The following is a 26,042-nucleotide window of genomic DNA, read 5'->3' on the forward strand; positions in this document are numbered from 1 at the left end:
AGAAGTCTGTGACCTCTTGATTCACCTGCTGGCTGTGAAGAATTACTCTCTCTCTTGCATAGATGGGAAGCTGAGTCATGAAGAACTAAAGTTACATGCCCATAAATACGTAAATAGCAACAGAAATGGAATGAGAACTCATGATGTACAGATCCTCAGTCCCTGTCTAGTTGCATTTAGTTACTCTCTCTCCTGCCTTCAGTGAACTGATCATATTTAGTAAAATAGCCAGCAGTTGTTGCTCTTTGCAGTGCAGTGCTTCTGTGATGTGTGTGGACTTAGAAATAACTGCTTATCAGGAAGTTAAATTAATTGGGTAACAACACAGCAGCTCAGTGCATTGACAGTTGAATTTATCAGCCCTTTTGCTAAAGTGCTGCTTGAATTTGGGCAATTACTTCACGTGCTGCCATTTTTCTAATTCAGTATAGGAATAATAACATTACTGGACATACAGGCACAAAAATCAGTGTATAGTGCTGTTCTGTTTCTCATTTAAGACATTGGAATGAGAAAAGGGAAAGGACATGGAGAATAGTAAGTTTTCCCATTTAGTTGAATGAAGTTTCTATGACACAACTCAAAAATCTCTTGAAAGAAAAAAGGTTGGTAAGAACATTTTCGTTTAAAGTTTTACCAAGAGACATGTCATTCCAGGGCTGTTGTGCTTCTATGGAGAGGATAGCCTCTGCAGCTGTGGTTCTGCACCCTTTGCCAGTCAGCACAGGATGGAGCTCTCTGGGTGTGTCTCAGGGCTGTTTTTCTTTTCCTCCAAATACAGTATAGAAGTGTGGAATTTGGCTATATGTAGCAGACATGTAACTTCATTTTGACAACAAAACTGGCTATGAAAGGGTTAACCTGATTAATGGCAACATTTCCGTAAAATTGAGGGAGGTGGAACTTAAGTCTCAAGTCTTAATAAAATGCAGGTGTTTTGTTATTGTTAGGTTTTAAATGTCTTAATACTGCAGCAAGCATTTGAAAACAAGGGAAAAATGTGCTATTGAATAAGAAACTTGGAAACACAACAGGTAGTGCAAGGCATCTACAGAGAATTCAGCTTTCACTGGCTAAGGTCTGCCTTAAAGTTCACAGAGTGAAAACAAAACATAAATATTAACTGAAAAACGCCTCTCACAACATACATCTGACTTCTGAGGTAATACACCTAGGATTAACTTTTGACATTCTCCTTTCCACCATTGTGACTTTGCTGTCTTACTGGCTCCATGCAGAGTATTTATACTCATTTTGCAACCTTTCTTCTTCTTTCCCAGTCTGTTTGGGGTGTTGATGGGGTGACAGATTGTGTGAGCACTGCATTCACAGTGTACAGAAAGCTCTGCTAAATCATTTGCAACTGCTTTTATGTCAGGAATAGGAAATTTTTTGTGTGTTTGGGGGAATCAAACTACTTTGAGAACAAACTAATACAAAGAAGTTGTAAAGAAATCACCAATCACTATTTTCTTCTCTTTCAATTCCCTCTCCTTATCACAAATAATTTGGGGGAGCATTTGTCCGTAAACAGCACTGCTTAGGTCACAGAGTAGAGGGATTGCACTGAACTTTGATCTTTAACTTCAAGTTCTTAACATATTTGGTGAATTAACATAGATACAACTTTCTAAAGGGAAATGGAACCTGAAGAACCAGAGAAAACTAAATGTATTTACAATTGCCCAAGATTACTGCACCAACATCCCTGTGGGCATTTTCTGAAGATGCAGTGGAAACAGACTACAGCTTAAGAGAGGGGCAAAGAGTAGAAATCTTCACTAATAGTATCTCAAAAATCCTGGTAGGAATCCTCAAGCTGGCCTGAATGTGCTCAGGATCATACCCTTGAGGAAAGAAGTATTTGTCAGCATTTGTTAGCTGCTCACAACTTTCGATCTTCCCTGGCCTTCTCATTTCCTCCTTTGCTTTGTAAGATTGCTTTCATTCCACTCCTACTCAACTTTGCAGATGCCAGTTCCTGTTTCTAATGTCAGCAGTTCTCAATCTTCTCAGATAACCCTGTTTTTGTTTGTGCCTTGCTACGTGAGGGAAACAACCCGTGCTTTCTGTTCCCTCCTAAAAAGTCACTGCTGCTCTAGCTCCAGCAAACCTAACCCAGCCCCTGCTCTGCTCAACTTCTGCCCAAATCCAGCATGTCAGACTGCAAAAACTAGCAATGCCTCTGGGCTCAGTGTGGGGAAATAACCAAAATCAGTGTTAGAAGCACAGGTTCTTTATTCTCCATCAAACTGGCATTTATTTTGCCTTTCTAGCCTCGCAATTATTCTTGAATTTTCTGATGTATGTTGTCTCTGGGAGCCACTAAAAAGTAATGGATGGATTTGCAATAAAATATGTACAGCTCTGCTAAAGTGGTTTTAAATTAGTTTGCATCAACTCTGAACTAGTAGTGACGTCAGTCATTGAAAAACTCAAGACAAGTACTTTATACTAGTACTAAATATTAGCAATAATTGTTAGTGTTAGGCCTCTTAGTTATCTTTACAGATACTGCTAACTATTACATATCATATAAGAAAAAGAAAGATTCTTCCTCTAAACACTTTATGTGCTGTAAAATTGTGTTGTATTTGACTCCAAGAACTAACCAATAACCTTTGTATCCAATAACCTCTTGTAACCAATAACCTCTTATTTCTCTTATTCCTCCATCTTTGCGTGATGAACGTTCCCCTCCCAAATTTCATTTGCCTCATGTATATTTACTTTAAATGCCTGAAATGGAAACAAATTTCTTTACAACTTTCTTCTATACATAAGAAAAATGTAGCTAACTGCTGTAAAAGAAGTGAAGATTCCCATATAAAATAATAACAATAATAATAATTATTTGATTCTGGAGGGTGACATCAAGACTGAGATTGTGCTAATGGCACAGAGAACAGAAAATATTAATATCAGAATATTGATGAAGACCAAAATCTATGCTTTCCTGCTATCTACTAAGATAGCATCTTAGTGTATTTTAAGGAATGGTTAAGGATATTTTTAATCTTAGTCTTCAGTTTTTGTAAGTGGAGCAAAGAAGGGTCTTCCTTAGTTTATTTTTTATTTCCTCTAGCCTACTCTAAAACATCTTAGCATTGTACAGGTAACCTGTAGCTTTTTTATGAGAGTAAAATATCTGAGTGCTTGCATGCAGAGCAGCAGGACCTGATGCCCTTCGTTTCACAATAGCTTAGAAATAGGCTCAAATGGCAATGGTGCTGATGCCTCCACCCAAGCCAGGGCTCAGAAGAGATAGGTACAAGTAAGTACAGAGATGTTTGCTTTCCCTTTCCCTTGCTTTACTGTGGGATACCCACAAACATTTAATTAAAGCTATTGTATGCATGCTTAACTTGGAGATATCTGTGGTTCCTTGAAACTGTTATGCAGGAGCACCAAAGAAAATACAAGGGAGTCACTGAAGGAAAATACAAATGAATTAGAAAAGCATAGCAACCAGAGAATACATTTCCCATAATACAACAGTCAAAGGTCATGAGATCACAGATGCTCAGTTGCTCATGCATATCATCTATTCTCTCCACTTGCATGCTTGCTCCGGAGAGGGCAAAGATTTAATGAGGATGGGGCTAGCATTAGCAGTTCTCACCCTTCCTCACACCCTACATCTCAAAGAGCACTGAAAGCCTCTTTGAAGTTGGAATAGACACACATTGAACTGTCCGAATGCACACATACAATCTGGAGTTTTCTCATCAGGTACAAAAATACAAGGTGACTGTTCTCTTCCGGCTGCCCTGGATGTGAACAAAGCTCTCGAATCAAAGACTTACTGAATTGAGGAGTTGAAAGAAGTTTCTCCATTGCATCTGTCTTTTCAACCTGCAGTAGCAGCCCTTCTCGGTCTCACGGTTTCTATTAGTCAGTTCATTTTTCCCAGCTCCTCAAGAAGAAATCCTGTTCAGACAAAACAGCACTCTCTTTACAGGAAGCTTGGCAGGGTCAAAAAGTGACTGTAAAACTGATCTCTTGTTAAAACACATACAGCATTTACTCTGATGTAGATACAACTAGGACTCAGCAATCTCTGATTTGCTATCAAGGCCTTGAAGGTGATCTCAGAGTCAGATTTGTTAAACTTGGTGACATTGTGTTGTTATCACTTAGCAGAGCTAACTCAGTTGCTCCAAGTCCCACTTAATCTGTGCAGCTCACTACCCACAGCTTCTGACCTACTTAGTCACTTCCGGTCTTTGATTTTAGTCTTAAAGCCTCTTTTCTGTGTTGGCATGTGACTGCCATTTAATCTTAATCAAACTTCCTTGAACCTCCATTACTGTCAAATACAGCTTCTCTCACCATAATACCCACCCTTCTGAGTGCAAGAAAACTGATTTGCAGCCAACAGTCTGCCACTTCTCTTATGCTCTATGTTCATCTTTGTTTTTCTTCCTGTGTGAGTCACTTCTTCCCCCTCTCTGACACATCATGCTACACTTGGTTTCCCTTGATCTGTCAGTGGCTGAGATGCTGCCCTGCACACCTTTACTGCAGAGATCTGGTGATTATTATTATAGTGTGTGCCCAGCTACTGTGTGCAGATTCAGAAAAAGCTAAACACAAAGAAACTGAGTTGGCCACAGGCTGTTTCAGAAAGTCAGCACGTTTAATACGCTTTTGCCTCTGACCAGAAATGATGACCAACTCAGTTCCCTTATGCCTTGCTTAAGAGCTCCTTATGCAAAACATAGCTGTTTAATCTATGCCTCCCCACCTACCATCTCCACTGTTACTTCAGGGCGCTTGTTAACTTTACAGAGGCTGAAAGTCCTTACTAGCTTAAGAACTTTCCCAGTTCTCACTGGTTCTGTATGCTGCAGTAATGTGCCTTTGAAATAGACTCCTTCAGCCAGTTTCTTTCCATGACCAGAATCCAAAGATGTTAATCCAGTACCACGGTGACTGTTGCCTGCACTGCGGCACTTCTGAACTGGTGGGGTCTGTTGATTTTCGAGATTCTTTCACCAGGACAGAGAAGTTCACAGATATGGCCTGGTGCTCTTAGTGGCCCGATGCTCTTTGAATGTCAGATAGAAAACATTTAGTGGCAACGTCATCTGTGTGTAACACGAAGGAGAGATTTGTTCAATCTCCTCCTGCATGTAAGCTCTTTCCTGACTTTTTTCCATATGTCCAGTTATGCTTTGCTCTCTTCCTCCTATTTCTGTGCTCATCAGCACTCATCCGCTTTTGGGTCTTGTTAACATCTGGAGGTTATGTGACCCATCACGTTGTCCTCTTAAGAGGCAGAAAATACCATACATTTTGGAAGGACAAATTAGCTACAGGCCATTCTTACTAAGCCTCTCCTTCAACTTATCTCAAATTGTATTTTTGAACTGCAGTCACTACACACTGTAAGTTGAAAACAACCACTTGAGCCCTTTCCAGCAAGGCTTTGATACTAGGCCTGGAGGAGAGATAAGCAGCACATTGAAGTTGTGGTATCACTGTAACTGAGGGCAAGGAGTGAATGGAAACATACCCTCCTTCTGGCACTGCCTGGCTCTGGATGAGGGGAGAGGAGCGAGCTGAGCAGCTTGAGTTCACATGCATGGCAAGAGCCAGCAGCCTCTCAGCTGATGACAGATTAGACTCAGGGCCTGGTTAGTGGGAAGCCTGTGATTAGACTTCAGCAACATCTGTCTCTAGCACTAAAGGGATCACTGCTGCGGGCTATGATTTTCTCAGCAAGCAGTAATTATACCAGGAACCTCATCCCTGCTATTTTTTCCAACAACTTAAGTGCAAAAAATATGTGAGTAAGGGTGCAGGAAAGCTGAAACTGTGAAAAGAGCAGGAAAGAGGCACCTGTTTCTTCTTGTTCCGCTCATTCCATTTTCTCTCTGTTTCTTAGATTTGTATGAATCACAGACTGTTTTTTCCTGGAAGTCAGTGCCAAGGTTTAACTACCTGAAGTTGGCCTGCCTGAAGCTGATAGCACACACCCTCTCTGTCCACTTATGTCCCATGGCATCTTAGACAAGTGTGGTGGCACTTGCAGAAGGTGCCATACCAACCTTTCCTTGCTAGTGCCATACCAACCTTTCCTAGCTAGTGCCACCTCTTTCCTCCCATCGGGGCAGCAGTATGGAGTGCTGGTCTGTGATCACAACTGTTCTCAGGACATTTCCAGGAAGGTATGGCCTGGGCAGAAGTGTGGGATATGGGAGATTGCTCAGGGTAAGTTTAAACCTTACTCTCAAAGGTCCTGTCCCGACTATGATTTAAGAGTTTGAACTTAAAAAGTGTTAGGTTGTATACAGTAACTCTCTGTTTTAAAAGATACAGAAAAGGCAGTAAAAGTTTGAACTCCCAGTAACACCTGGTAAATTTTGCCAAAATAACAATGTCAAAAAAGAGCAGGATTTCCTTGCAAGATTTCTCTGCCAGAAAAATCTTTTTGTTTGTGCAGTTGTAACTCCATAGTTGCTCATTTGCCATTCTTTGCTCAGAATATAAGATGAAACAGATTTTTTTTAATGTATGTGTAGGAGAGGAGGAGAAATATGTAGGAGAGAGTTTACCAACAGAGCTTTACCATCCAATACTTAAGATGTAGACAAGGTCAAAATCATGCAAACTAATCCATGTACTTCTTAACTTTTCTCACAGCATTAATGTGACTTTTAGTATACTTTGAAGGCAAGAGTGTCTTGTCTATGTTAAGCAATTTTATATCAACACCATACTCATCTCGAAGAAAGCAGAATTGTTCCTTACCAGCATGTCTGCCCTTCATCCTGCAGCACATCTGGCAGCACAGGCAGGGATGAGACTGTGCCAGCAGGAACTTGACCCTTGGGTCTGAAAGCACTGGGAAGGCTGCACATTGGCAAGCAGATCCCTATCTCCAGAGCCAAGGCTCTGCAGACTGGTGACACATCTGGAGTAGTCTGGAATTGGCACAAATGGCTGTGGACAAGGAGGAGAGAGGAAAGGTTTGAAGGAAAGTGGAAAAAATGCCTGTTGCACATTTCACTTTCTTTTCCATCTGCTTGTGTGCTGTTGCTGTGAGCTATTAAACAGCTGCAGTGCTCTCTCCCAGAAGGGACTGTGATTCAGTGGAGATGGAGAATGATCCCTACAGCTTAGGGGCTTTGGGAGCCCCCTTGAATGGAAGGGGCCATTGGAGTAATGTTTCTCTGATTGACTGTTCTACTAAATACACTTGGTACTTTGGCACTTGGGGCAGTAGCCAGAGATGCTGTTCTGGCTCCTCACACCTGAAACTCCTGGCAGGCAGTGGGTACTGCGGGGTACTTCTGACTCGTTCTTGTCCAGCTAGGTGAGTCCTTGTTTCTTGCTGTCCAAGCAGAACCTCCCAACTCTCCTGAACTGGTTCCAAATTTCATGGAGAGCAAATTACTCAAGAAAAAGGTGTTTGCAGACTTTGAGACTGTAGCTTAGGAAGATAAAGGTAGAGAGGGAAGACCAGGAGAAGGTGGAATGGGCCTACAGTGACTGCCAAGGTCTGAACAAAAGAGTAGTTTTTTTGCATCCATTCAGACACTCAGCAATTTCCTGCATTGTTCCTGCAATCAGCATCTCCACCTGCTTTTACTTAACCATTTCCTGTTTACAGCTTCCAAAAACTTTCTGGTGAAATCACTAATCTGCCACAAGATCAGTCTTTATGGTTCCTTTTGAGCAGGCTTCACTCACTTTTTTTCTCTGTCTTCAGTACACAGACCTTTCAGACTGAGGCACGGTGTGCTGTGTGTGCATGTCTGCATGCGTGTGTGCTTGCAGTCAGTAGTTATGTCAGGAAACCATGTGCTTGCTCATTAGTTCTTTCTCTTAACATATGCCCCTTTTTTTCCTTCTAATGCTTGCTGTTTTTTGCAAATTTGAGCAAAGAAACAAACTAACACTGAAGGCTGGTGCCTCTTTCTGTACAATAGAGGGCTCCAGATATTTAGAGGAAGGACTCTTCCCATTACTTTCAAGATCTAAGTGCTCTCCCACTAATGAGGAATTTGTTTTCTGCCTAGCTTACCCATGCTTCAAATTATTTTCTATATTTGAAAACAGTGAGGCAATTTCTTCTAATCTACTGTTCAGTTTCTCAGATGTGAAAGGCAAGATGGAAGAGAAGGAAGGGTGAACCAAAGAAAAAGAAATTTCCTTCTTACAGTGTAGATGTCTCCCACAGGTGCCCATCACACACTTAGTCATGTCTTGCAGAAATCACTAGAAATGCCTGCACGCTTCAAGTCTACTCTCCTTAGCTATATTGCAGATAACACTGCAGCCACTACTAAAACAAAGTTTGTTTTTCACTGCTTTTCCTGTTTGCTTACTGGTTTTATTTCTCTTCTGAAGCAGTGAAAATAGATTCTTAAGTTTCCTCTCTGATTCTCATGCTCTTGCACACTGCTGCAATGTTTGGGTTGTGGTGAGCACTGCAGGGGAATGTTCTCTTCTTAAAATAAATCATGGAAACATTTCTGTTGGAATCAGACTTGTAGAAGTTTACTTAAAAAAAAAAAAAAAAAAGAATGTCAGGCCAGCTTTGGCCTGGCACTATATGCCTTTAGAGGGACAGACTTCTGATGCATGTCAGTGTATATGTACTGATGTGTGTCTGTGTGTGTGTGTATATATGTACCTACACATACATACACACACATACTCCAGTATATGTGCCAGTTACACTGGTATAACTGAGCACTGAAATCATCCTGTAAGACAGATCTGCAAATTCCTTAACTACCTCTGCTGCAAGTTAGTGTAAGTCAGGATGCTTTCTCTGTCAACTTAGGTGTAGAAGGAGTTGATCTATAGTGTGCACCAGCACTGCTGCTGAGCTGTTTCACACTTGGGGAATGAAGTTGATGCTGCCACACTCTCACAGGTTTCTGGATATTTTAAGAAGAACGCTAAGCCCTCCCTCCCTGCTTTAACCGTAACATAAACATGCAGCAGTATCACTTCTGTATGGGTTATAAAGGATGGTCTGGGATGTCCAGGCAGCTGTCTGCTGTAGGCATAGCACAACCCCACTTAGGTCAGAGTTTGCTGAAGTATCCTTCAAGCTGTTTGTGAGCAGCTTTTGAACTTCCATCAGGAAAAGGAAGCAGGAAAGGACTTCTAAACAGAAGTCTCTTTCAGATTGGCCCAAGTATGTAAAATAGTTACTTTGGTTTCCATCCAGCACAATTCATTCAATATTTTGTGTCAGGGTGCTTGTCATCAGTGGCATTTGCCCAAGGTGAGTCACACCTACCCAAGGAACGATCTGAGAGAGCCCTCAAATCTTCCTCATTTTCATTTTACAGGGTACAGCCCTGGTAAATTCATGATCATATTGGACCACACAGCACTTTATAGAGCAGCTCCTTTTCTTCTAACCAGATTTCAGCCCAAGAGGCAACTACAAGAGATTGTCTGGTTCAGTGTCAATCTTTGTTTTCCAGATGTTTCTTTCACCATACTGCTTTCTGGTTACACTGTAAATTTGGGTACACTCAAGATATTTTTGCCTTCTTCCTCCACCCCGAAATTGAAGGAAAGCTGAATTATATGAAAATTAAGTGAGAACTGAGATCCTCAAGGAAAATGGCAGGAGGTGTAAAGGAGCATGCAAGACTCTTTCCAGGAAATGGGCAGAAGGTTCATCACATGAGTCACTGTAACTTTAGATGACTAAATTCTTGAAGAATAAACTGTCAGAAATATGATACTGCTCAGGACAGTTCCGGAGGGAGATGAAACCTTCTTAAATAGCTGTTGTTTGGTTTTTTGTTCGTGATTCATTCCTGAGGAAATTGCTGAGTCTCTGGCCAAGAACAGGGTGGGGGGAAGTGCAGGCAGTGCCAGCCCTCCTCGGTGGAGGCAGCAGGCAAGGCATGCTGGGTTGCACATCCCGCTGCTCCTGGCACCAGCTCTCCTGCCCAAGGAACTGAGAAGGGATCAGGAGCACTCCATGACTGTCCTGCCCAAGTGAATAGAGTAAAACAGAATCACTTGTGCTCTTCTGCCAACTAAATCAACTCACAGCATGTTTATGTGTACCAGCAGGTATGAGACCAAGAGGAAATGAAGGTATTAAAACACTAATTCCAGCTTCTTTTAAAAAGTTATCTTGCTCTACCTGCTCCAACCAGTTAGCCAAGTTCTGTCAATAAAACTGGCCCAAAGCTCTGAATTTCGATTTCAGAGATGGTCTTAAGATTTTAAGCCAGTAACAACAGAAGCAGTCAGATGCCCTCCAGAGCTACCTCCAGAGGAGCTGAACTAGCATTAACAGCACTGGAGAATGTTTGCAGTAGTATCTTGAGTGTGGAGAAACCCCAATGTTCTAGCATGCTGCTGCCAGTTCCCATCTTGATGAGTTTCACACAGGCATTTCTCATTTCAGCATTAGTTCTGTGTCTCATAATGCCATTTATGTAATGATTGCTCATTTGGTTCCCATTAAAATAATGGTATTTCTTCTGCAAACCACTGCCTGTAAAAATCAAGCCACCCAGTTTCTCTTTAGATTGTAATAAAGGAAATAAATAATAGGATACACACTGTAATTCCCAGAGAATGGGGGGGCTTTCTTTCCCCTCTTTGACATACAAAGTTCAGACATCAGAATTAGGAATGTGAAAGATCTCTTAAGAGTTGATGAATCCATCTCCTGCAAAAACACATGTAGTTACTCCCCAGCAGATGTTCCTCAGGTACTATAATTGATAAATGAGTCTACAGCTCTCCATAGTCAGAGACAGTAATTTCTCTCTTAAAATTTAAAAAATGGAAGGCAAAGAAATGGAAGGCACAGTTTTCTCGGGTGATCACAGTGCCGCTATACTTTGAGACAGTGTAGAATGATTCCTTGTATTGTACATACCAGCACTTTGAGGAATTCAGTTTCACATGCCCCAAACAATGGGGGTTTCATGGCTTCCTGTGGGAGCCTGCTCTGCAGCCTAACTTGTTTCACCATCTGGAGCGTTTTCCTGAGTGTCTGCTCACTTTAAACTTTATTTTAATTATGTACCCACTATTTCTTCTTAAAGGTAATTTCCCAAAAGTTTCTGTTGTGTGAAATTCACATTCTGTTGTGCTTTTTTATTTTTCACGAGGATTGAGAAAACTCTGAAAGATTGATGACTTCTTCTCTTTTCTTTTTCTTCCTCAGAAATAATAATCAGTAATTAATAATATATTACTGCTTTTTTGGCCATTCACCTCAGTGATTTACAAGGAAGATCAACATTGTTGTACTCTTTTTACAGATAGGAAAAATTGAAGCACAGGGCAGGAAACAACTTGTCTGAGATCATTCAATGAGCCCATAGCAATACTTGGATTTTTAAGCAGGTCTCCACAGTACTGCCCTACTTTTTTCTTACCTTTTTATTTTTTTGTCTCAGTCTAGTTCCCTTTGGCTTTGTTGGAGTACCTAGGAAGGACAAACTTTCCATGAACTTTATTCATAATTGCAATATTGTAACTGAAAGGTCAGCTTGTTGAATATTTAACAGTTACTATCTTTCCAGTGTGTTGGTCAAGCATCCTAATTAAGTAGTGATAAATAAAACCAACAAAGCATTTTAACAGACTAATTCAGTCCCTAGGGCCCCCAAGCTGAATTTCCTTCAGCTAGCCTGTGTTTTCCCAGTTGCAGATTGTGCAGATTGAACACTGTATATATCAAGCACACTCTTATCAGCACACTGCAGGGAGATTTCCTTCCTCCTCAGTGCCACCATGCTTACTTTACCTGTCGTATTTCCCTTAGCTTAGTGGTTTCAGTAAGTGTGTTTCTCAGAATCTGAATAGTTGCTGAATTATAAATCTTCCAGTTTGGAATCATAACACCACAATGTGTACAGCACGATACACTGGGTAGGGCGCGATACTCAGCCAAGCCCTGAGCAGGCTCACCTGGGTGTCAGAAGCAGTGTGGCCTGAACAGCACAGAGCTCTCTGTGGGCTGCTAAGAGGTAGAGGGTTTCTCTTACTTGCCTTAAAGCTTCTACCTGTCCAGCCTGTCATTTCAGTGAATATTTTTGGTGGGACTGGAGACACCTGAGCAGATGGTAAGATGAGTGTTGTTCCTCACCTCCACATGGGGAGGTGAGGGCAGCCAGTTCTGTGTGCTTGCAGTCCGGTGTGCAGGAGCCTCGTAACTGCCCCACACTCTGGTGACAGTGCTCACCACATACGAGGTGCTTCACTCTGTGTGGATTGAGAATTGAGAAATCAGGGCTCTAGGTAGGCCAGAGTTAGAACTGAGGGATAGCACACAGATCCTCCTGGCTGCTGACTATTGTCAAAGTGTGCCAGCAAATGAAGTCTGTAATGTTATTCTCCTACTGCTCCTTCAGGCCTCCTTCATTCTAGATGTCATTGCACCAGCATCTGTGGATTTACTGAAAGCCACAGGACTGCTGTAGTCACTGAGCACATTATGTTTGCTTTCAAATTGAGTTTGAGAAACTACCAAGCAGTGTCAAACCTATTTCTCCTGGCTATGTGAATAGAGGAAGCTAAGAAGCAACAATGATTACATAAAGCAGGGAAATCCCCCCAGACTTCTCCCAAACTACCTCAAACTGAAGCTGATTTGCATACATTCCGTACAAATAACTTTGCAATGTCTTCTTGCCCTGTGAGTTACATGTACTTGCTTATAATGATATAATCAGGCCAATTCTCTAAGTTGAATCACTTGGAGAAGATAACAAAAGATCAAATCAGAGCCTGTGTAGAAGTCTAAGCAGTTTTATGTAGCACATAGGCTTGCTTCAGGTGCAGATACAACTGGGTATTGCTATTTCACACAAAATCAATGGGAACTGTCCAGTACCTGTTAGTAACCAGCAGTTATTCTAGAAAAACAATGTGGAAAACCCCCTGTGTTATGTTTTATAATTTGTGATTATGGATGGATGGTATCATACATAGCTTCATCTGCAAACCCTGTTTGGTAGAAAATGGACCTTACTGAAAACTAGAAAAAAAGCTATGGTATTCTTGTAGTTAAAAACTATGGTCATCCACTTTACAAAACCTGAGACTCATCCGGCCTGTAATTCCTGAGTGATGCTGTTCAAAAAGCAATGGTGTTAAACAGACTTCAAGATTCCTGTGATTTGTTTTAAACATCATGGTTTAACAGAAACAAACAAGTTAGCAAAAAGAGACAGCATATTGAAAATGCACATTTACTGGGCTGTCTAAAGCTCAAAAATGTAGTTGGCTAATCTGACACTACAAAACTATTTTTTGTTATATTTTATGCACTAAGAATGATAATGTTCATTAGCCTAGTATATCATGACTGTGGAAATGCTTGAATTCTTCTTGAAGACAGGTGGTATTTTCTGTTCCCTTGCTTAGGGAGTGGGGCTTGGGGATTTATTTGTTTGTTTATTTCTTTGTTTAATTGTTTTAATAGGATGAGAATTTAGACTTCTCAGAGGCTCACTATGAGCTGTTTCTTTGGAAAGAATTGTTTGCTTACTCTTTCCTATCTTTTTATTGAAATAAGTTCTCACATACATTTCCTGTCAGCCCTCTCCCAAAGCTAGATGGAGTATAGACAACTTCACTTATTCTCTCCCAGTAAATTCACAGAAGGACTTCCTGTACATTTTTTGGGTTGTCAAGCCAGCTCTATATTAACATGAAGTACAGTTGAGTAATGCTGTAGATGCCTTGCAGTAAATACCAAAGCTGTTTTAAACAGTCTTAGAGGTGCTTTTGTCAGTGTAGCATATTTCCCTTGAGGAATATAGGAAATGAGAGTTATCATCATTGTCAGTATGGTTATACCAGGACAGCTATATGACCAACTCTTTTCTAGTGTAGTTGCTTTTTCGTACAGTTAACAAACAGGGCTAAAGAGGAAGAGGAAAACTGAGACACAGCTTGCTTTGACCACCTGTGTTGTCAGAGCCTTGTGTTTCTTCTACAACATCACCTCTGTCAATCATGGCTTGTTACTGTGAAATATCCTGCCTTTTACTTTCCTCCTTTCAGGTTTATCTTTAAAGTTTTGGTGCAGCACAGTAGGAATCAGCCCAGGTATGAGCTAGCTATTCTGCAGAGTCCTTCAGGCACCTGAGGGCTCTCTGTGCTATGATGGAGAATGTATGCAAATGGTGACTGCATCATGACAACATATGGAATGTATGCAAATCAGCTTCATTTTGAGGTAGTTTGGGAGAAGTCTGGGGGGGGATTTCCCTGCTTTATGTAATCGTTTCTTCTTAGCTTCCTCTATTCACATATGACTCTCAGTGGGTCAGCTACAGAGACTGGGAAAAAAAAAAAAAACGTATTTGAATAGACCTGAGATGGCCTCAGCAAACCTGAGGACATGATGTGATCTGACTGATGCTTAGTACCTTGGATATTTTGGTCCTGGTAACTGTGTGTTTCTTCAGTTTGTGTTCATCACCTTGCAGGTTGCTCAAGAAGGCTTTCATTTTGGTTTTAAATATTTCCTCTCACAAACAACAGTCTGTTTTCTACATAAAGTATCTATCATAGTAATATAATATCCTTTATTTACATAGAGAGCTTCATCCCAAAGTACTTTACAGCCTGGCATTGACAGAGGTCTAAGACTAGAAGAGGAGCAGCTTATTCTGGCTGAGAGCAGGCTGTGATCTCAGCCTAGGTATTAAAAAGCATATAAAGTGGAGCCATAATATCCTCTCTGAATCCAAGGCAATTTGCTATTAGTTAGAAAATATATTGCTATAAATTGTGCTCTGTTAAACTCTAAAAAAATGTATTTGAACTGTCAAACATGAGCTGTATTAGACAATGTCCATCTTCTTGCACATCCCATTCTCTGTTCATAGGCACTGGCTACCAAAAATCAGTTCTATTGGAAAATTAGGGTGGTGCAAAGTATCCCAGCAAGTACAGTATTCTCAGCAAATACATGCTGGCCTTTGGAGAGCTCTGGCAAAGAATGGTCAAGGGGCCTCGACTAGTCTAAAGTTTGGCTTTAGAGCACATCAGAAAGTTTGCCAGCCAGAATGAGAAGGAGAGTTTGGACACTGGTAACTAGAAGGACAACCAGACAGGCAGAATAAAGAGGATCATTACATGCATGTCAATCCATTTTCAGCAAATCTGTAACACTGGTTCATAGTGAACTTGTTACCTTGATTTGTTTTTTGTACTAAATGGGTCCAAGTGGTTGTTTGCTGGAGGAAATGGCAACTTTGCAATCGCACTCAGAAATACTGCGACTGATGTGTCTTGTCTTTATTGTGTGTTTCAGACCGAAAGGACCAAACGAGTTTAGTTTGGGAAGGAACCAATCCTGCCCTGCAGCCCATACGAGTGAGGAACACTGCCTTGAAAGATACTTTACATGATGCTGCTTTACCCAGCGCTACTGGTGAGACTTGAAGAAATACATGAAATCTATAGAAAGGACAAATGAAACCTCCCCAAAGACTTGAATGAATGATGACATTGGTTTTCAAAATTCTGGTGAAGCAGAGAGTGAGCATTCTTCTTCTTTCATCTCTTCAAAAACTAACTTTAAAACCAAGTGCTGTTCTTTGTATATGTGGGGCCATACTTAACTCTGAACTTATGAAAAATCTGTCTTTTGCTTAGGTTAATTTAAGTGACTTGATAATAAAAGCCTCTGAACAACATATATGGTACTGAAGAAGTGTAGGCCACATGTGCCTTGTAATTCACCTCACTGCCTCATCAATTTGGAGGAACCAAATCAATTTGTTCTGATTTAAGCTCCGAGCACAGGAGTATCCACAGCCCAAAACACAGTGAAATGTTCACTTCTTTTTTTCAAGAGAATGATAAGCCCAGTCAGTGGCTTGATTACAAAGCAATAGTACAGTAAGTACTTATTCCTGTAACTCACTTGGAAATCATCAGAGATGATGTAAGAGTTACAAATAGCTGGGCTCTGACTGTTCAGAATGTTAGGAGAACAGGTAGCAATCTAAATGGTGGGAAGATCAATGTGTATTACAGCTGCTCAGTTTTCTCTGTCTTCAAAGCACTTTTGAAGTATTCACAACATGACTGCAAACCACAGAACTGTTTACTCACCTTACAGACTTAGAGAATGTATGACTTGCTCAAGGCCGCTAAAAGCATCACCGGCTGTGCTGTGATCAGGGTCTGTTCCTGACTCTCAAGCCTACAGGGAAGCCATGGGCGAAAGCCATGGGTTCAGTTAGTGCCAGCTGCTGCTGCAGTCACCGTTGGCCTGAGAGGCTGGTTCTGTCCACTGCTGTCACAGGGAAAGCCTCCCTGAGCACCCTCTTGAGAAGCAGAGTAACCTGTACAGAAATATGAGAGGTCTGAAGTGCTGCCGAAGTGGCTGTAGGTGACCCAGCAAGGAAATGAGCTGAAGTGAGGCCATCTCAGGCAGCCAGGCAGGCAGGTTGCCATCTGCTGTTTGCTGGCCAGTCTGGGGGTGATGAGAGAGTTCCTGGGAGCACGTGGCCCCTACTAAAAAGTATTGCACACCGTTAAGGCTAGCAGTGCCAGAGATGTGGAAGCTGATGTTGCATCACTCCCAGCCACCAGATAGGATGGCATGGAGAGACCCTCTCTGCAGCTATCTGCTTGCACGCCTGCTCACGCAGCTTTGGGCTCTCCTTTAACGAGGAAGTTTCCATCACAACAAGGAAGCTACTGCATTTCAATAAGCTACTTCTAAGAGTAATATATTTCACCCTGGGGAAGAGCAATTTTCCAGCTTCAGTGTTACCAGTTTTGTGCTTTGAGGAGACCTTTGTAACATGTAATTTTAATTTTGTTTTAGCTAAGATTTAGATTTTCTTCTTGACAGTGCTGCACTACCAGCCACTCAAACCCTGCTGAACTTGCTTGTAGCTATTTTATCTGAGTATCTTGTAAATATTTGGTAGAGCACTCAGACAGAGAAGTGTTTTTTGCTCTTACAGTCACATGCCTGGTTCCAGGACCTTTAACAAGTACAATAGACTGAAGGCAGGGAAAATTCCACTGAGATGCATTCAAGTCTCCAGGGAGCAACTGCACTCTGTTTAGACTAAAATTTCTCATTGCTGTCTCTCCCTATTAAAAAAAAAACATGGAAGGATTGAGAGGGGCAGTTAGAGTGTTTCATTATTATAAACACCAGAATTCAAGCAGTTTTCACTCTTTTCTGTCATATTGTAGAGCCATTTGCAGTTGGAGAGGGAGATAAGATTTTCAATGCTCTCTGCATTACCTGGGAAATTTTCATCAAGTTTTAAAATGTTTTACAAACATTAGTGAATTAAAGCTTAATCCCCTTCTTCTCATCCCCATAAAGCAAGTACAGTTTAACGACCGGGCTGATGAGACTAAAATAGTTGTGCTTTGCTGAGGTCACAGTTCTGTGGTAACAGAACTTGGGTCTCTGAGTCCCAGCTTTCTGTCTTACACCAAAAACAACACACATTCCCTCCCTTTCCAAGTCTTGCTGTATTTCCCTTCCTAGGATATAGTGAAAACATGCTGGCATCACACCTTGAAACAACCTTGGGTTTTCCCCCTTGCTCACAACTGCTGTCCCATGGAATTAAGATGTTGAAAAGATCAAAGAGGGATGTGAGGTGGGGAAAAAAAAATCAAATCACTGCTCTATCTGCCTTGGGCATGTTCTGCCTCCATTTCTACCAGTGGAGTTGGTGTTCTGTTGGGAGCAACCTCAAACATGTTTGTATGTACTTCCATATCATATTCAGGCAGAACAGTGGTAAAAATGCCATCATTAACAAGAAAGCCTGGCTAACAAGAAAATTGGACAGATGAGCCAATAAGTCACTCCTGTATTGAATAGATGTAATTTCATTATCCTTCTGTAAGTGACCTGCACTTACTGCTTCTTATTATTAGCATACTGTAACTACAGCTGCAGCCATCTCTTTCACCTCTTCAGAAGAGAGGGATAATCAGTCAGCCAGTTCTTCTCCATGGTATGAGTGAGATTTTTACCAGAGGGATTAATGGTTAGTTGAAGAAGGGTGTTCCCAACAGGGCCAAGCAAAAAGCAATGTGCACAAGATGAAGTGGAAGACAAGGAAACAAATCTATAGATTAAAAGCTCTTAAATTATTTTCCCCTTAGCTTCCCTCGTTCACACTGATAGATAACCAGACATGCAAAGCTGGATGTATACTGACAGGGACCAGTGTAAGCAGGACTGAGAGCTTCTCGCACTGTGCAAACAAACCTGAAGTCAGTCAGCTACCAAAACCAGATCAGTATGTACCAGCTGTTCCAGCCCTTGTAGATAAGAGACACTGGGAGGAAAATCAGTCCTCCTGTCTCTCCTGTGACCTTATGATGTATCTCAGCACTAGAACCTTTGGCCTCTTAATGCTGTTACCTTTTGTGACAAGGCTCCAGCACTGGTCCTTGGGTAGGCTGCTTCTCTAGCACTCTTCCCTGCAGAGGATCCAGACTCAGTGCAAATGCTGTGCACAGTGCTCATTTCATTCCCTGCTGAAAGGCAGCCAGGCCTGAGGTGGAACATGGCAAGCGCTTCGCCGCACCTGGCAACTCCACACAGCTGCTGAAAACAAGTGAGGAAGAAAGCAGTGTACAAATGCAGGGGAATTTTCACATAGGCAGGATGTAATTAGCAGAGCTGGAATTTGGCCAGGACACTGGGGTTAAATCACTGGCTTGCAGGTAACACACTGGGATCTTTCATAATTCAAATGCTCAGGATCTCCCATTTCCATTTTACCTGGAAGATGTCAGAGGACTGTTCCCTATTTAATGGTCACGGGCAGCTCTTGAACATCTGACACAAAGGAAGAAGTGTCTAAATGGTGCTGCACCTGCAGAGCTTCTCTGCCAGCAACTGCCCACCATGAACAACAGCTGAAAAGATCACATCCTGATAGAACCATGGCTGCACCACTGTAAAACACACCTCCATGCCTTGGGGTTCACTTCACCCCTAACTCTCATTATTCAGTTTTCAGATAAAATCCCTTCCAAACAGAAAGAGAAGATGATAAAATTAGGGCAGCACCTTACACACAAAACACAAGAGAGAGAATATTTCCATTAGGTGCTGCTTTAAGCTTATTCTCTGCCATTAGAGATAATACCAGCTAGCTATTGGACAACAGAGAATTTAGATGAAGCACTTTTCCCCAGTGTTGATGAGTGAGCTTTTCCAACTGGCCTTGCTGGTAAGACACAGAGCGTGAAGAGCTTTTGCCGCCTTCTTCCTTCCAGCAGGGAAATCGTGTTCAAAGCAGCAAAACATTTTTTTCCACTTCATGATCTCACTTTTGGTATAAGCAGTTTTTATGTTTACTACAAGGATGTTGAATGTCCACAAAAGATCAGGGAAGTCATTAATGAACCTCACGTGTGTAAAGTCTGCATGATGTTTCTACTATGACGGGGCCCACAGTCTGAAATATAAATAATTGCAAATCTCTAACCCCTTGTCGGTCAGACCTGCAGACATGTCCAGTCAAAGAGCTGACTTCCCCTGTGTGATGCAGTGTGTGCAAGCAAAACAAGAAGTGTTCCTGCCATCTGAAAAAGCATAATCTCTGCATCAGTAAGTCATAAAAAAGGGACCCCTCCTCTGCCTCTGAGAGCTTACCATGCCAGCCCTTGGTTTATTTGAGGGGGGTATGGTTTGTATGCCCAGGCTGCCATGGAAGCCCCCTCTTTGTCAAGTGTTGTTTAATACAACCACCAACCAAACTTGACGAGAGTATCTCAGTCAGTGGGACAACAAACCTACAGACAGCCTCTCGTGGCAAAATGCACTGGGAAGAGTAAAGAACGGGCAGCTGCAGGCAACAGGAAATCCAGCACTAATAAATAAAACGTCTTATAGCCAGAAAGAGGAAATAAACAGCAGCAGCCCAAACTGAGAGGACAGAAGAGAGCATAACTGTGGCATGGGAATCACTGAGTTACAGTGAGCTTATTTTTACAGAACCTTGTCCCAGTTTGTTATGTGTTCAGAGTGCAAAAAGAGTGGGGGAGTGGGGGGACTGCTCAAAGAGAGGGTCTCTATCAGAAGTTGTCAACAACCACTGTAATTAAGGAAGCAGCCAGAGCACACACAACCAAAGCTGCTGCCAGAGTGAAATGAAAGCATTTTTTGTTTTTAGCTGTAGCCCCAAAGGATAATAAAAGATGGTTCTACTATGCCAAGTGAGGAGCTGCACGGACACCGTTTCTAGATGGCTCTCCTCCCTTCTTTCCAAAATTATACACTGTGGGGAAGCAGCAAGTTACTGTTCCTGAGTATGCTTTCGAAGCCCATGCCTGCACACCCCATCTGACTGCAGCCACCTGGGAAGGCCAGCCACAAGACAGGTGGGCCTCCAACCACCATGGTGACAATGGAGGTGGCACCAGCTGAGCTCTGCCCCCAGCCAGTGGGCTGCTCTGGCACTGCTTGGCTCAGACAGATGAAGCAGCAACACTGAATTTTTCTCCCCTTGCCCTCAGCTATGGGTTTCACCACGGCCCCACAGCATAGCCACCACCAGTGGGAGCTGCCACATTCAGAAGAGCCACACTCCACTTTCCTCCTGAAGACAGCTGCATTTAGGGGCTCACTAGTGTCTTGGCAGAGACCCTCGTTCGTGGCACACCAACACTCTGCTCTTCCCTCTGCTGACAGCATAGGTGGCCTGTGCCCATGCAGCGGCAGGTGCTGGGGAGCAGCTGTGGGCTGGCAGAGCCGAGGGGGTTGGTATGGATCTTCTCAACCGTGGGACATGAGGCTTTCACTGGTGGCTGCAGAAACTGGTGTGCAGGTTCAGCGAAGGGAAAGAAGTCATTCAGAAATTGCATGCATATTTCTGAATTCATTCATTGCGTGGCGTTTGCCTTTCATCCTCCCCCAGGGCTCTGTGTGCATTGCTGGCATTCTCTCCCAATCCTATATAATAATTCCCAGGTCTCCACAAGCCACTGCCTGCCAATGGAGACCACAGTCACTGGCCCGCCAGCCCGGTCACATGAAAAGTTACACGCGAAGGTTTAATGCTTTCTCCTGACCCCAGTCCCTGTTCCTGTGAATCCCCTGCAGTGTTTTCCTAATCAAGTGCCAGGGAAGCTTTGCAGTGAGCAGGGTGCTAAGAAAGTGGCTATTTAGCTGCAGCATTTCCAGAGTCTTGGAGCTCTCTCCCGAGTTATAAATACAAGCAGTGGAACCAGGTGAATGTCTGACAAGGCTGCCATTTAGACCTGAAGCTGCTTTCCAACTGAAGGCACATTACAGTTGCCTCACTTGCTTTATCCCAGCTGCTGCACTAATGGTTAATTGCTTCAGCTGGTATGGAAGTCACATAGAGCATACAAGGTACACAGCTGTGGTCCAGTAGAATTTTAGCCTTTGCTGGACATTGACAATATCTTACTAGGGAGTCAAAAAGAAAATACAGCCCTTCCATTACCAAATTCCAGATGATGCAGGTATTTAGTTCATCACACAACTTGTGAAAGTGGTAACATTTACTTTTGCATCACTCTTATATATAACATATCAGAAAAAACACATGCTTTTGGAGACTCTCAAATGGAAGTGATCTTTTAATAAATCTGGATGACAGGCAGAAATATTCAAGGGCTGTTTCTGATGTATCAGCAGCTACAGTCGTTTCCTGCTATCAGTGTTAAGTGAGGGAGGGCAGGTGTCTCTTGCAGGAAAAGGTTTTTCCTCCTCCTGATGTTTTCATGTAGGATTTCACACATGGTGGTGTATGATTCATGCTCAGCTTTTGGAAGCATGGGAGCTGTATCTAGCAGTCAGGGCCTAATGTTCCTCTGGGTTTCATTCAGACCACAGAAAGACACGCAAGTTGCACCTTTGAGCCAAACAGTTGGATAATCAAATTGAGCATTTATTTCAGTTTTGGTTCTTTTTTTTTTTTTTTTTTTTTTAATGAAAAGACCAGGTAAGTTTTTAAGTTGCAGTCTGTTCATATTGTTCTGATTTAAGCTCTATCATTATCAACATAACTTTTTAAAACAAACAAAAAAAAAGCCCCCAAACTGACAGTTTTTCAAATTCTTTGCTTTTCTCATAATTTTCAAAAGTGTAGTGTATTCAAAAGTCTAAGCCTGTCCTGCTTGGCTGACTGGCTGTTTGATTATTTCTTTATATTATATTACATTGTTTCATTCTTAGCTGTAAGCCATCAAAATCATAAAATCTGAGTTCTAGTCTCAGTTACACTCAAACATAGCTGCTGGAAAGGTTTGTCTAACTTCTTAGTATATATGCCATTTAACAAACTTTGCTTAAATTGTCTGTTCCCAACTCAATCCAGAAAGGAGTTAAGAAAGCTTGCTTCTCCCAGATGAGAGCGCACGTGAATAATATAGGAATTACTTTTCTTACTCAAAAGCATTAACAAAATACATGCATAAGTACTGGGGTTTAATCAGCTGGTGCTGTCTCTTTATTTAAAGGAAAAACTTACTTAACCCTTGGGGAGAGAGTCAAGCTGCCAGTGACAATGGAGACAGGTCTGAGCGCCCAAATGGTAACGTATGTAGAAAAAAGTGAAAGTCAGTGATGTGTGTGGCTGTAGTCAGCTGGCATTGTCCACCCTGGCACACAACAGCCAGGAGACCAGCAAGGAGGATTTTCCGTTTCTGGAAAGTGCAGTGAAATGGGGGAACACAGCGATCTCCAAATTGTCTTTCCTTCTATGAAGTATTGTCTTCAGGATACTGCTTGACATTCATTCAGTCAAATATTTTGACAATTTGAACAAATAAGCAGGAAATGGTTTTGATTTTTGGCTCCAGTGGGCCATTTGTGAAGAAGAATAAGTAGCGCAGCATGTGCCATGTCTCTTAAATACCCTTGTTTGCCAGAAACATGTGCAGTGTGTTTCCCAGGCTGTGGAAACAGTTATCATTTCCAGTCCACCAAGTCACCCTTCTCTCTCCACACACCATCCCCGTCCCCACATCGGGCTGGGGTGAAAGGAAGCATCACTCTGAATTACTCTGCTGTTGCCTGTTCGTGAGGAGAGGGTGCCTGTGAACATAACACGTTATTCTGTGCACGTTTCTGAGAAGGATTGTGATTGCAGTCACTTCACAGTGGCACAAAGGAGGAGTAGCAAGCCGAGGTGGGGCATGCACAGGCACCTGAGAGCCAAAGCTGCCCCTCTGTCCACGCTGCTCTGCAGAGCCAGGCAGGTCTGTGAGCGTGCTGCAGCATACCTTCGCAGGAGCCCTGTGCCAGGGCGCTGCGCCTGGGGAGGTGCCAGAGGAGCTTTTGTCTGTGCTTTCACCGCGGGTTTTAGTAGTTCGATTAGCATTTGGGTCAGAGCACATGGAGCAGCCCCGGCTGGGGTGGGAGAAGTCACACTGTGAGGCCACACTTGAACGTGGCCACTTTACTGCACCGCCCCGGGCACAAAGCCTGCTTGTGTGGGGCACGTCCCGTCGTGCGTCACACTTTGGTTGTCAGTGGCAGCCATGGGTTGCTGGGGGTGACACAATAACCTCTTTATGCTTAAAAGAATAGCGGGGGGAATTGCAGGAGACCATTGGAAACATTGCAGCAAAGAAGGGGTTTGGCTTTTGTCTGTCCCTCAAGGTGAGGTGCCCAGGCGGTTGCTGAGCTGCCTCTGCTGGGCTGGAAGGAGCACAAGCAAAGCAGCATCAAGGGTGAATGCAGGGCTTTGGGTGGCTGGGTGGGAGACGACTTGAAGAAACACCCAAGGAAGACTCCATGGTATCTCTGTGGTAAAAACATGATAAAACTGCGTGTCTAGGATAGAGTTTTACAGCAGCTCACTCTGAAGTCTGGGCTGCCACAGCCTCGTCTCTCCCACTGCCTTCAACACAAGAGCAGCCACACAGGGAATCAGCTCAAAGAGCTGATCTGTCTGGAAATTAAACTGTGTTTTTAATTACCAAATAAAAGTTTCCTTTACTAGAATATCTCAAAGTTTCATTCAAAGACAACTGGAAAAATAAAAAACTACGAACTGAAAGGGGTCAAAACAGACAGAAATTTGAAAAAATACTGATACAAACTATAAAAGTTAGTTAAATCTCTTACTGTATCTATCACTGTCTCCTTTGCCAGCCTCTCAGCCATACGCTACACAAAGCAGTAAGCCCAAGTAATTCAGATATGCTAAGCTAAGCTACTCTGAATATGGCTTCTAGCCTAGTAAGTCAGAGCCTTATCCCGTTCCCATGAAGAACATCAGGAAAGTTTCCTTCAACACTAATAGACATAAGATTGGATTGGATCAACCATATAACTTTTGACCAAAAAGTGAAGTTTTTCTAAAGCACTGATAAAATATTCATGCAGGAGAATGTGGAAAATCTGACTGGAGCAGTCCCATTGCTAAATATGTCTCAAGCGAGCATAATCATTTTTGAAACCATGCTCATTCTCACTAGTGATGTGTGCTCTAAGGGGAAAATACAAAACAAACTTTTTTTTTTGTTAAGGAAAAAAGCATTTATAATTTCTTTATTGTGGATGTGCAGAAAGATTCCCCCTCTGCTGCTGGGAAAACCAGTTTCTGCTCAATAAGCAGTAAAGCACATCCTAATTTTTAAAAAGCATTTGTTAGGCAAAACAGGGCTTTTTTACAATGCTTTCATTTTTTTTGCAGTTGGAGTCTTTCTGTTGATGCCAGCTGCTTTAGTTGTAGGTATTTTCTGGGAGGTGGTGTCTGTCAGTCCCACGTGGGGTGTCCCCTTGGCTATCTCTCATAGCCGCCCTTCTATAAATCACAGCATATTAAAAAAAGGGGGATAATGCTGACATGTGAACTAATCCCCACATCAAAGAGAGCAATTCTCCCTCCTCCAAACACCCACCCCCCTCTTTTGCTGGGAAAAGTCTAACGCCTAGAAGGTGATTTACACAAAACTTCATCCCAGTTGTTAGGAAACTCGCAGTGCCGCTTACTTGCCAACTGCAGGAGAAACCTGGGAATCAGGGTAACCACAATAGCTAGCCTGCAGCTTCCAGCATTTGGCAATTCAGGAGAGGAAAGAAATTGGCCAGTTTCAACAGACTTCTGTATATGTTGATTGCATGGCAGAATAGGCATGCATATAGACAGATTAAACGTGACTAGTAATGTGGGTCTGTCTGGGCACATCTGGGTCTGTATGGGCACATCTATATCTGCATGTGCTTACAAGCACTTGTACAGGCACAGGGCTGCCTGGCCTGGCACACACAAGACACACCGGAGCACACAGAAATGCCTCTCTCCTTCTGCTAGGAGAAAAGAGGGACAATGGGGAATATACATTAAAAACATAAGCCCATATGGGCATCCAGTGGCCTAGACATGGAGAGGGCTATCTTAAGCTATTCATTCCAGCTGTAGGCCTGCCTTTGAGCTAACAGTTCAAATGCAGGGAATAGATGAATAAGGGGAATGCTGTGTCCGAGACAGGATTAAAGCATACGCTCACTGCTGCCCTTGCCTTTACAAATGCTTCCTGTGCATTGATTAAGCACACAAGATACTTCCAAATAATTGTCTGTCTTTGCAATGCAGCTTAAAGGAGGAAAAAATGCCCCTGTCAGGCTAGGTAATTCTCTTTTCCGAACTTAATGCTTAGCCTGAGCCTGTGCTGGGCACACATCCTTCAGACATACAACAAAGCATGAAAAAAAACTACACTGTTGGTTCTGGATTCATAATCAATAAGCAAAAACACCTGCCTCGTGAAATTGGCTGTAGTAAAGTGCATTTCTGTAAGTATATGTATGTATGTGAGCTAGATGCTTCCACCAGTATCGAAGCTTCTGGCTGATTAATTCAGTTTACTTGCTGCTTTCTCCTGCCACCCACACGAGCAGGCAGGAATGCCTTGGGGCCAGCAGGGCCCTACCCACCCAGGTCACCCCTTGCCCCAGGCCAGAGGGCCATGAATGTCTCTCCCAATAAGTCATCATCACTGCCAAAAGAGGTTCACTCCCAGTGCAAGAGAGTGAACTGGAGTGGGGAACCACCGGATTTAAAAAAATGCATCCTTTTTGTAGTCCTTGGTTGGTTGTG

The 26,042-nt window shown here is 42.6% G+C and overlaps 1 protein-coding gene and 2 long non-coding RNA genes across 18 annotated transcripts in view; 2 read left to right on the forward strand and 1 right to left on the reverse strand.

Annotated features, from left to right (window-relative positions):
- RAD51B (RAD51 paralog B) overlaps positions 1–26,042 on the forward strand; it is a 417,280-nt gene that overhangs the window by 384,911 nt on the left and 6,327 nt on the right. For 11 of the 16 annotated variants that reach the window (XR_011000000.1, XR_011000001.1, XR_010999998.1 and 8 more), the window contains one exon: positions 15,275–15,484. The exons of 1 other annotated variant lie outside the window; for it this stretch is intronic. Coding sequence is in view for 3 of the 15 variants with exons in the window: in XM_068193165.1 (XP_068049266.1) it covers positions 15,275–15,405 (131 nt within the window). In the remaining 12 variants the exon portion in view is untranslated. Of the gene's footprint in view, positions 1–15,274; positions 19,049–26,042 lie in introns of those variants that run through there. 4 more of the 16 variants (XM_068193165.1, XM_068193168.1, XM_068193181.1 and 1 more) reach the window with 2 other exon arrangements.
- On the reverse strand, positions 3,729–7,256 carry LOC137475661 (uncharacterized). Its single transcript, XR_011000011.1, has 3 exons — positions 6,757–7,256; positions 5,519–5,636; positions 3,729–3,930 (listed from the first exon to the last, which is right to left on the reverse strand). It is a non-coding gene; the product is annotated as an uncharacterized lncRNA (long non-coding RNA).
- Positions 20,668–23,941, forward strand: LOC137475660 (uncharacterized). Its single transcript, XR_011000010.1, has 2 exons — positions 20,668–23,203; positions 23,240–23,941. It is a non-coding gene; the product is annotated as an uncharacterized lncRNA (long non-coding RNA).

Source organism: Anomalospiza imberbis, chromosome 6 (assembly GCF_031753505.1).
Source record: "Anomalospiza imberbis isolate Cuckoo-Finch-1a 21T00152 chromosome 6, ASM3175350v1, whole genome shotgun sequence".
In the NCBI taxonomy this organism is placed as follows: domain Eukaryota; kingdom Metazoa; phylum Chordata; class Aves; order Passeriformes; family Viduidae; genus Anomalospiza; species Anomalospiza imberbis.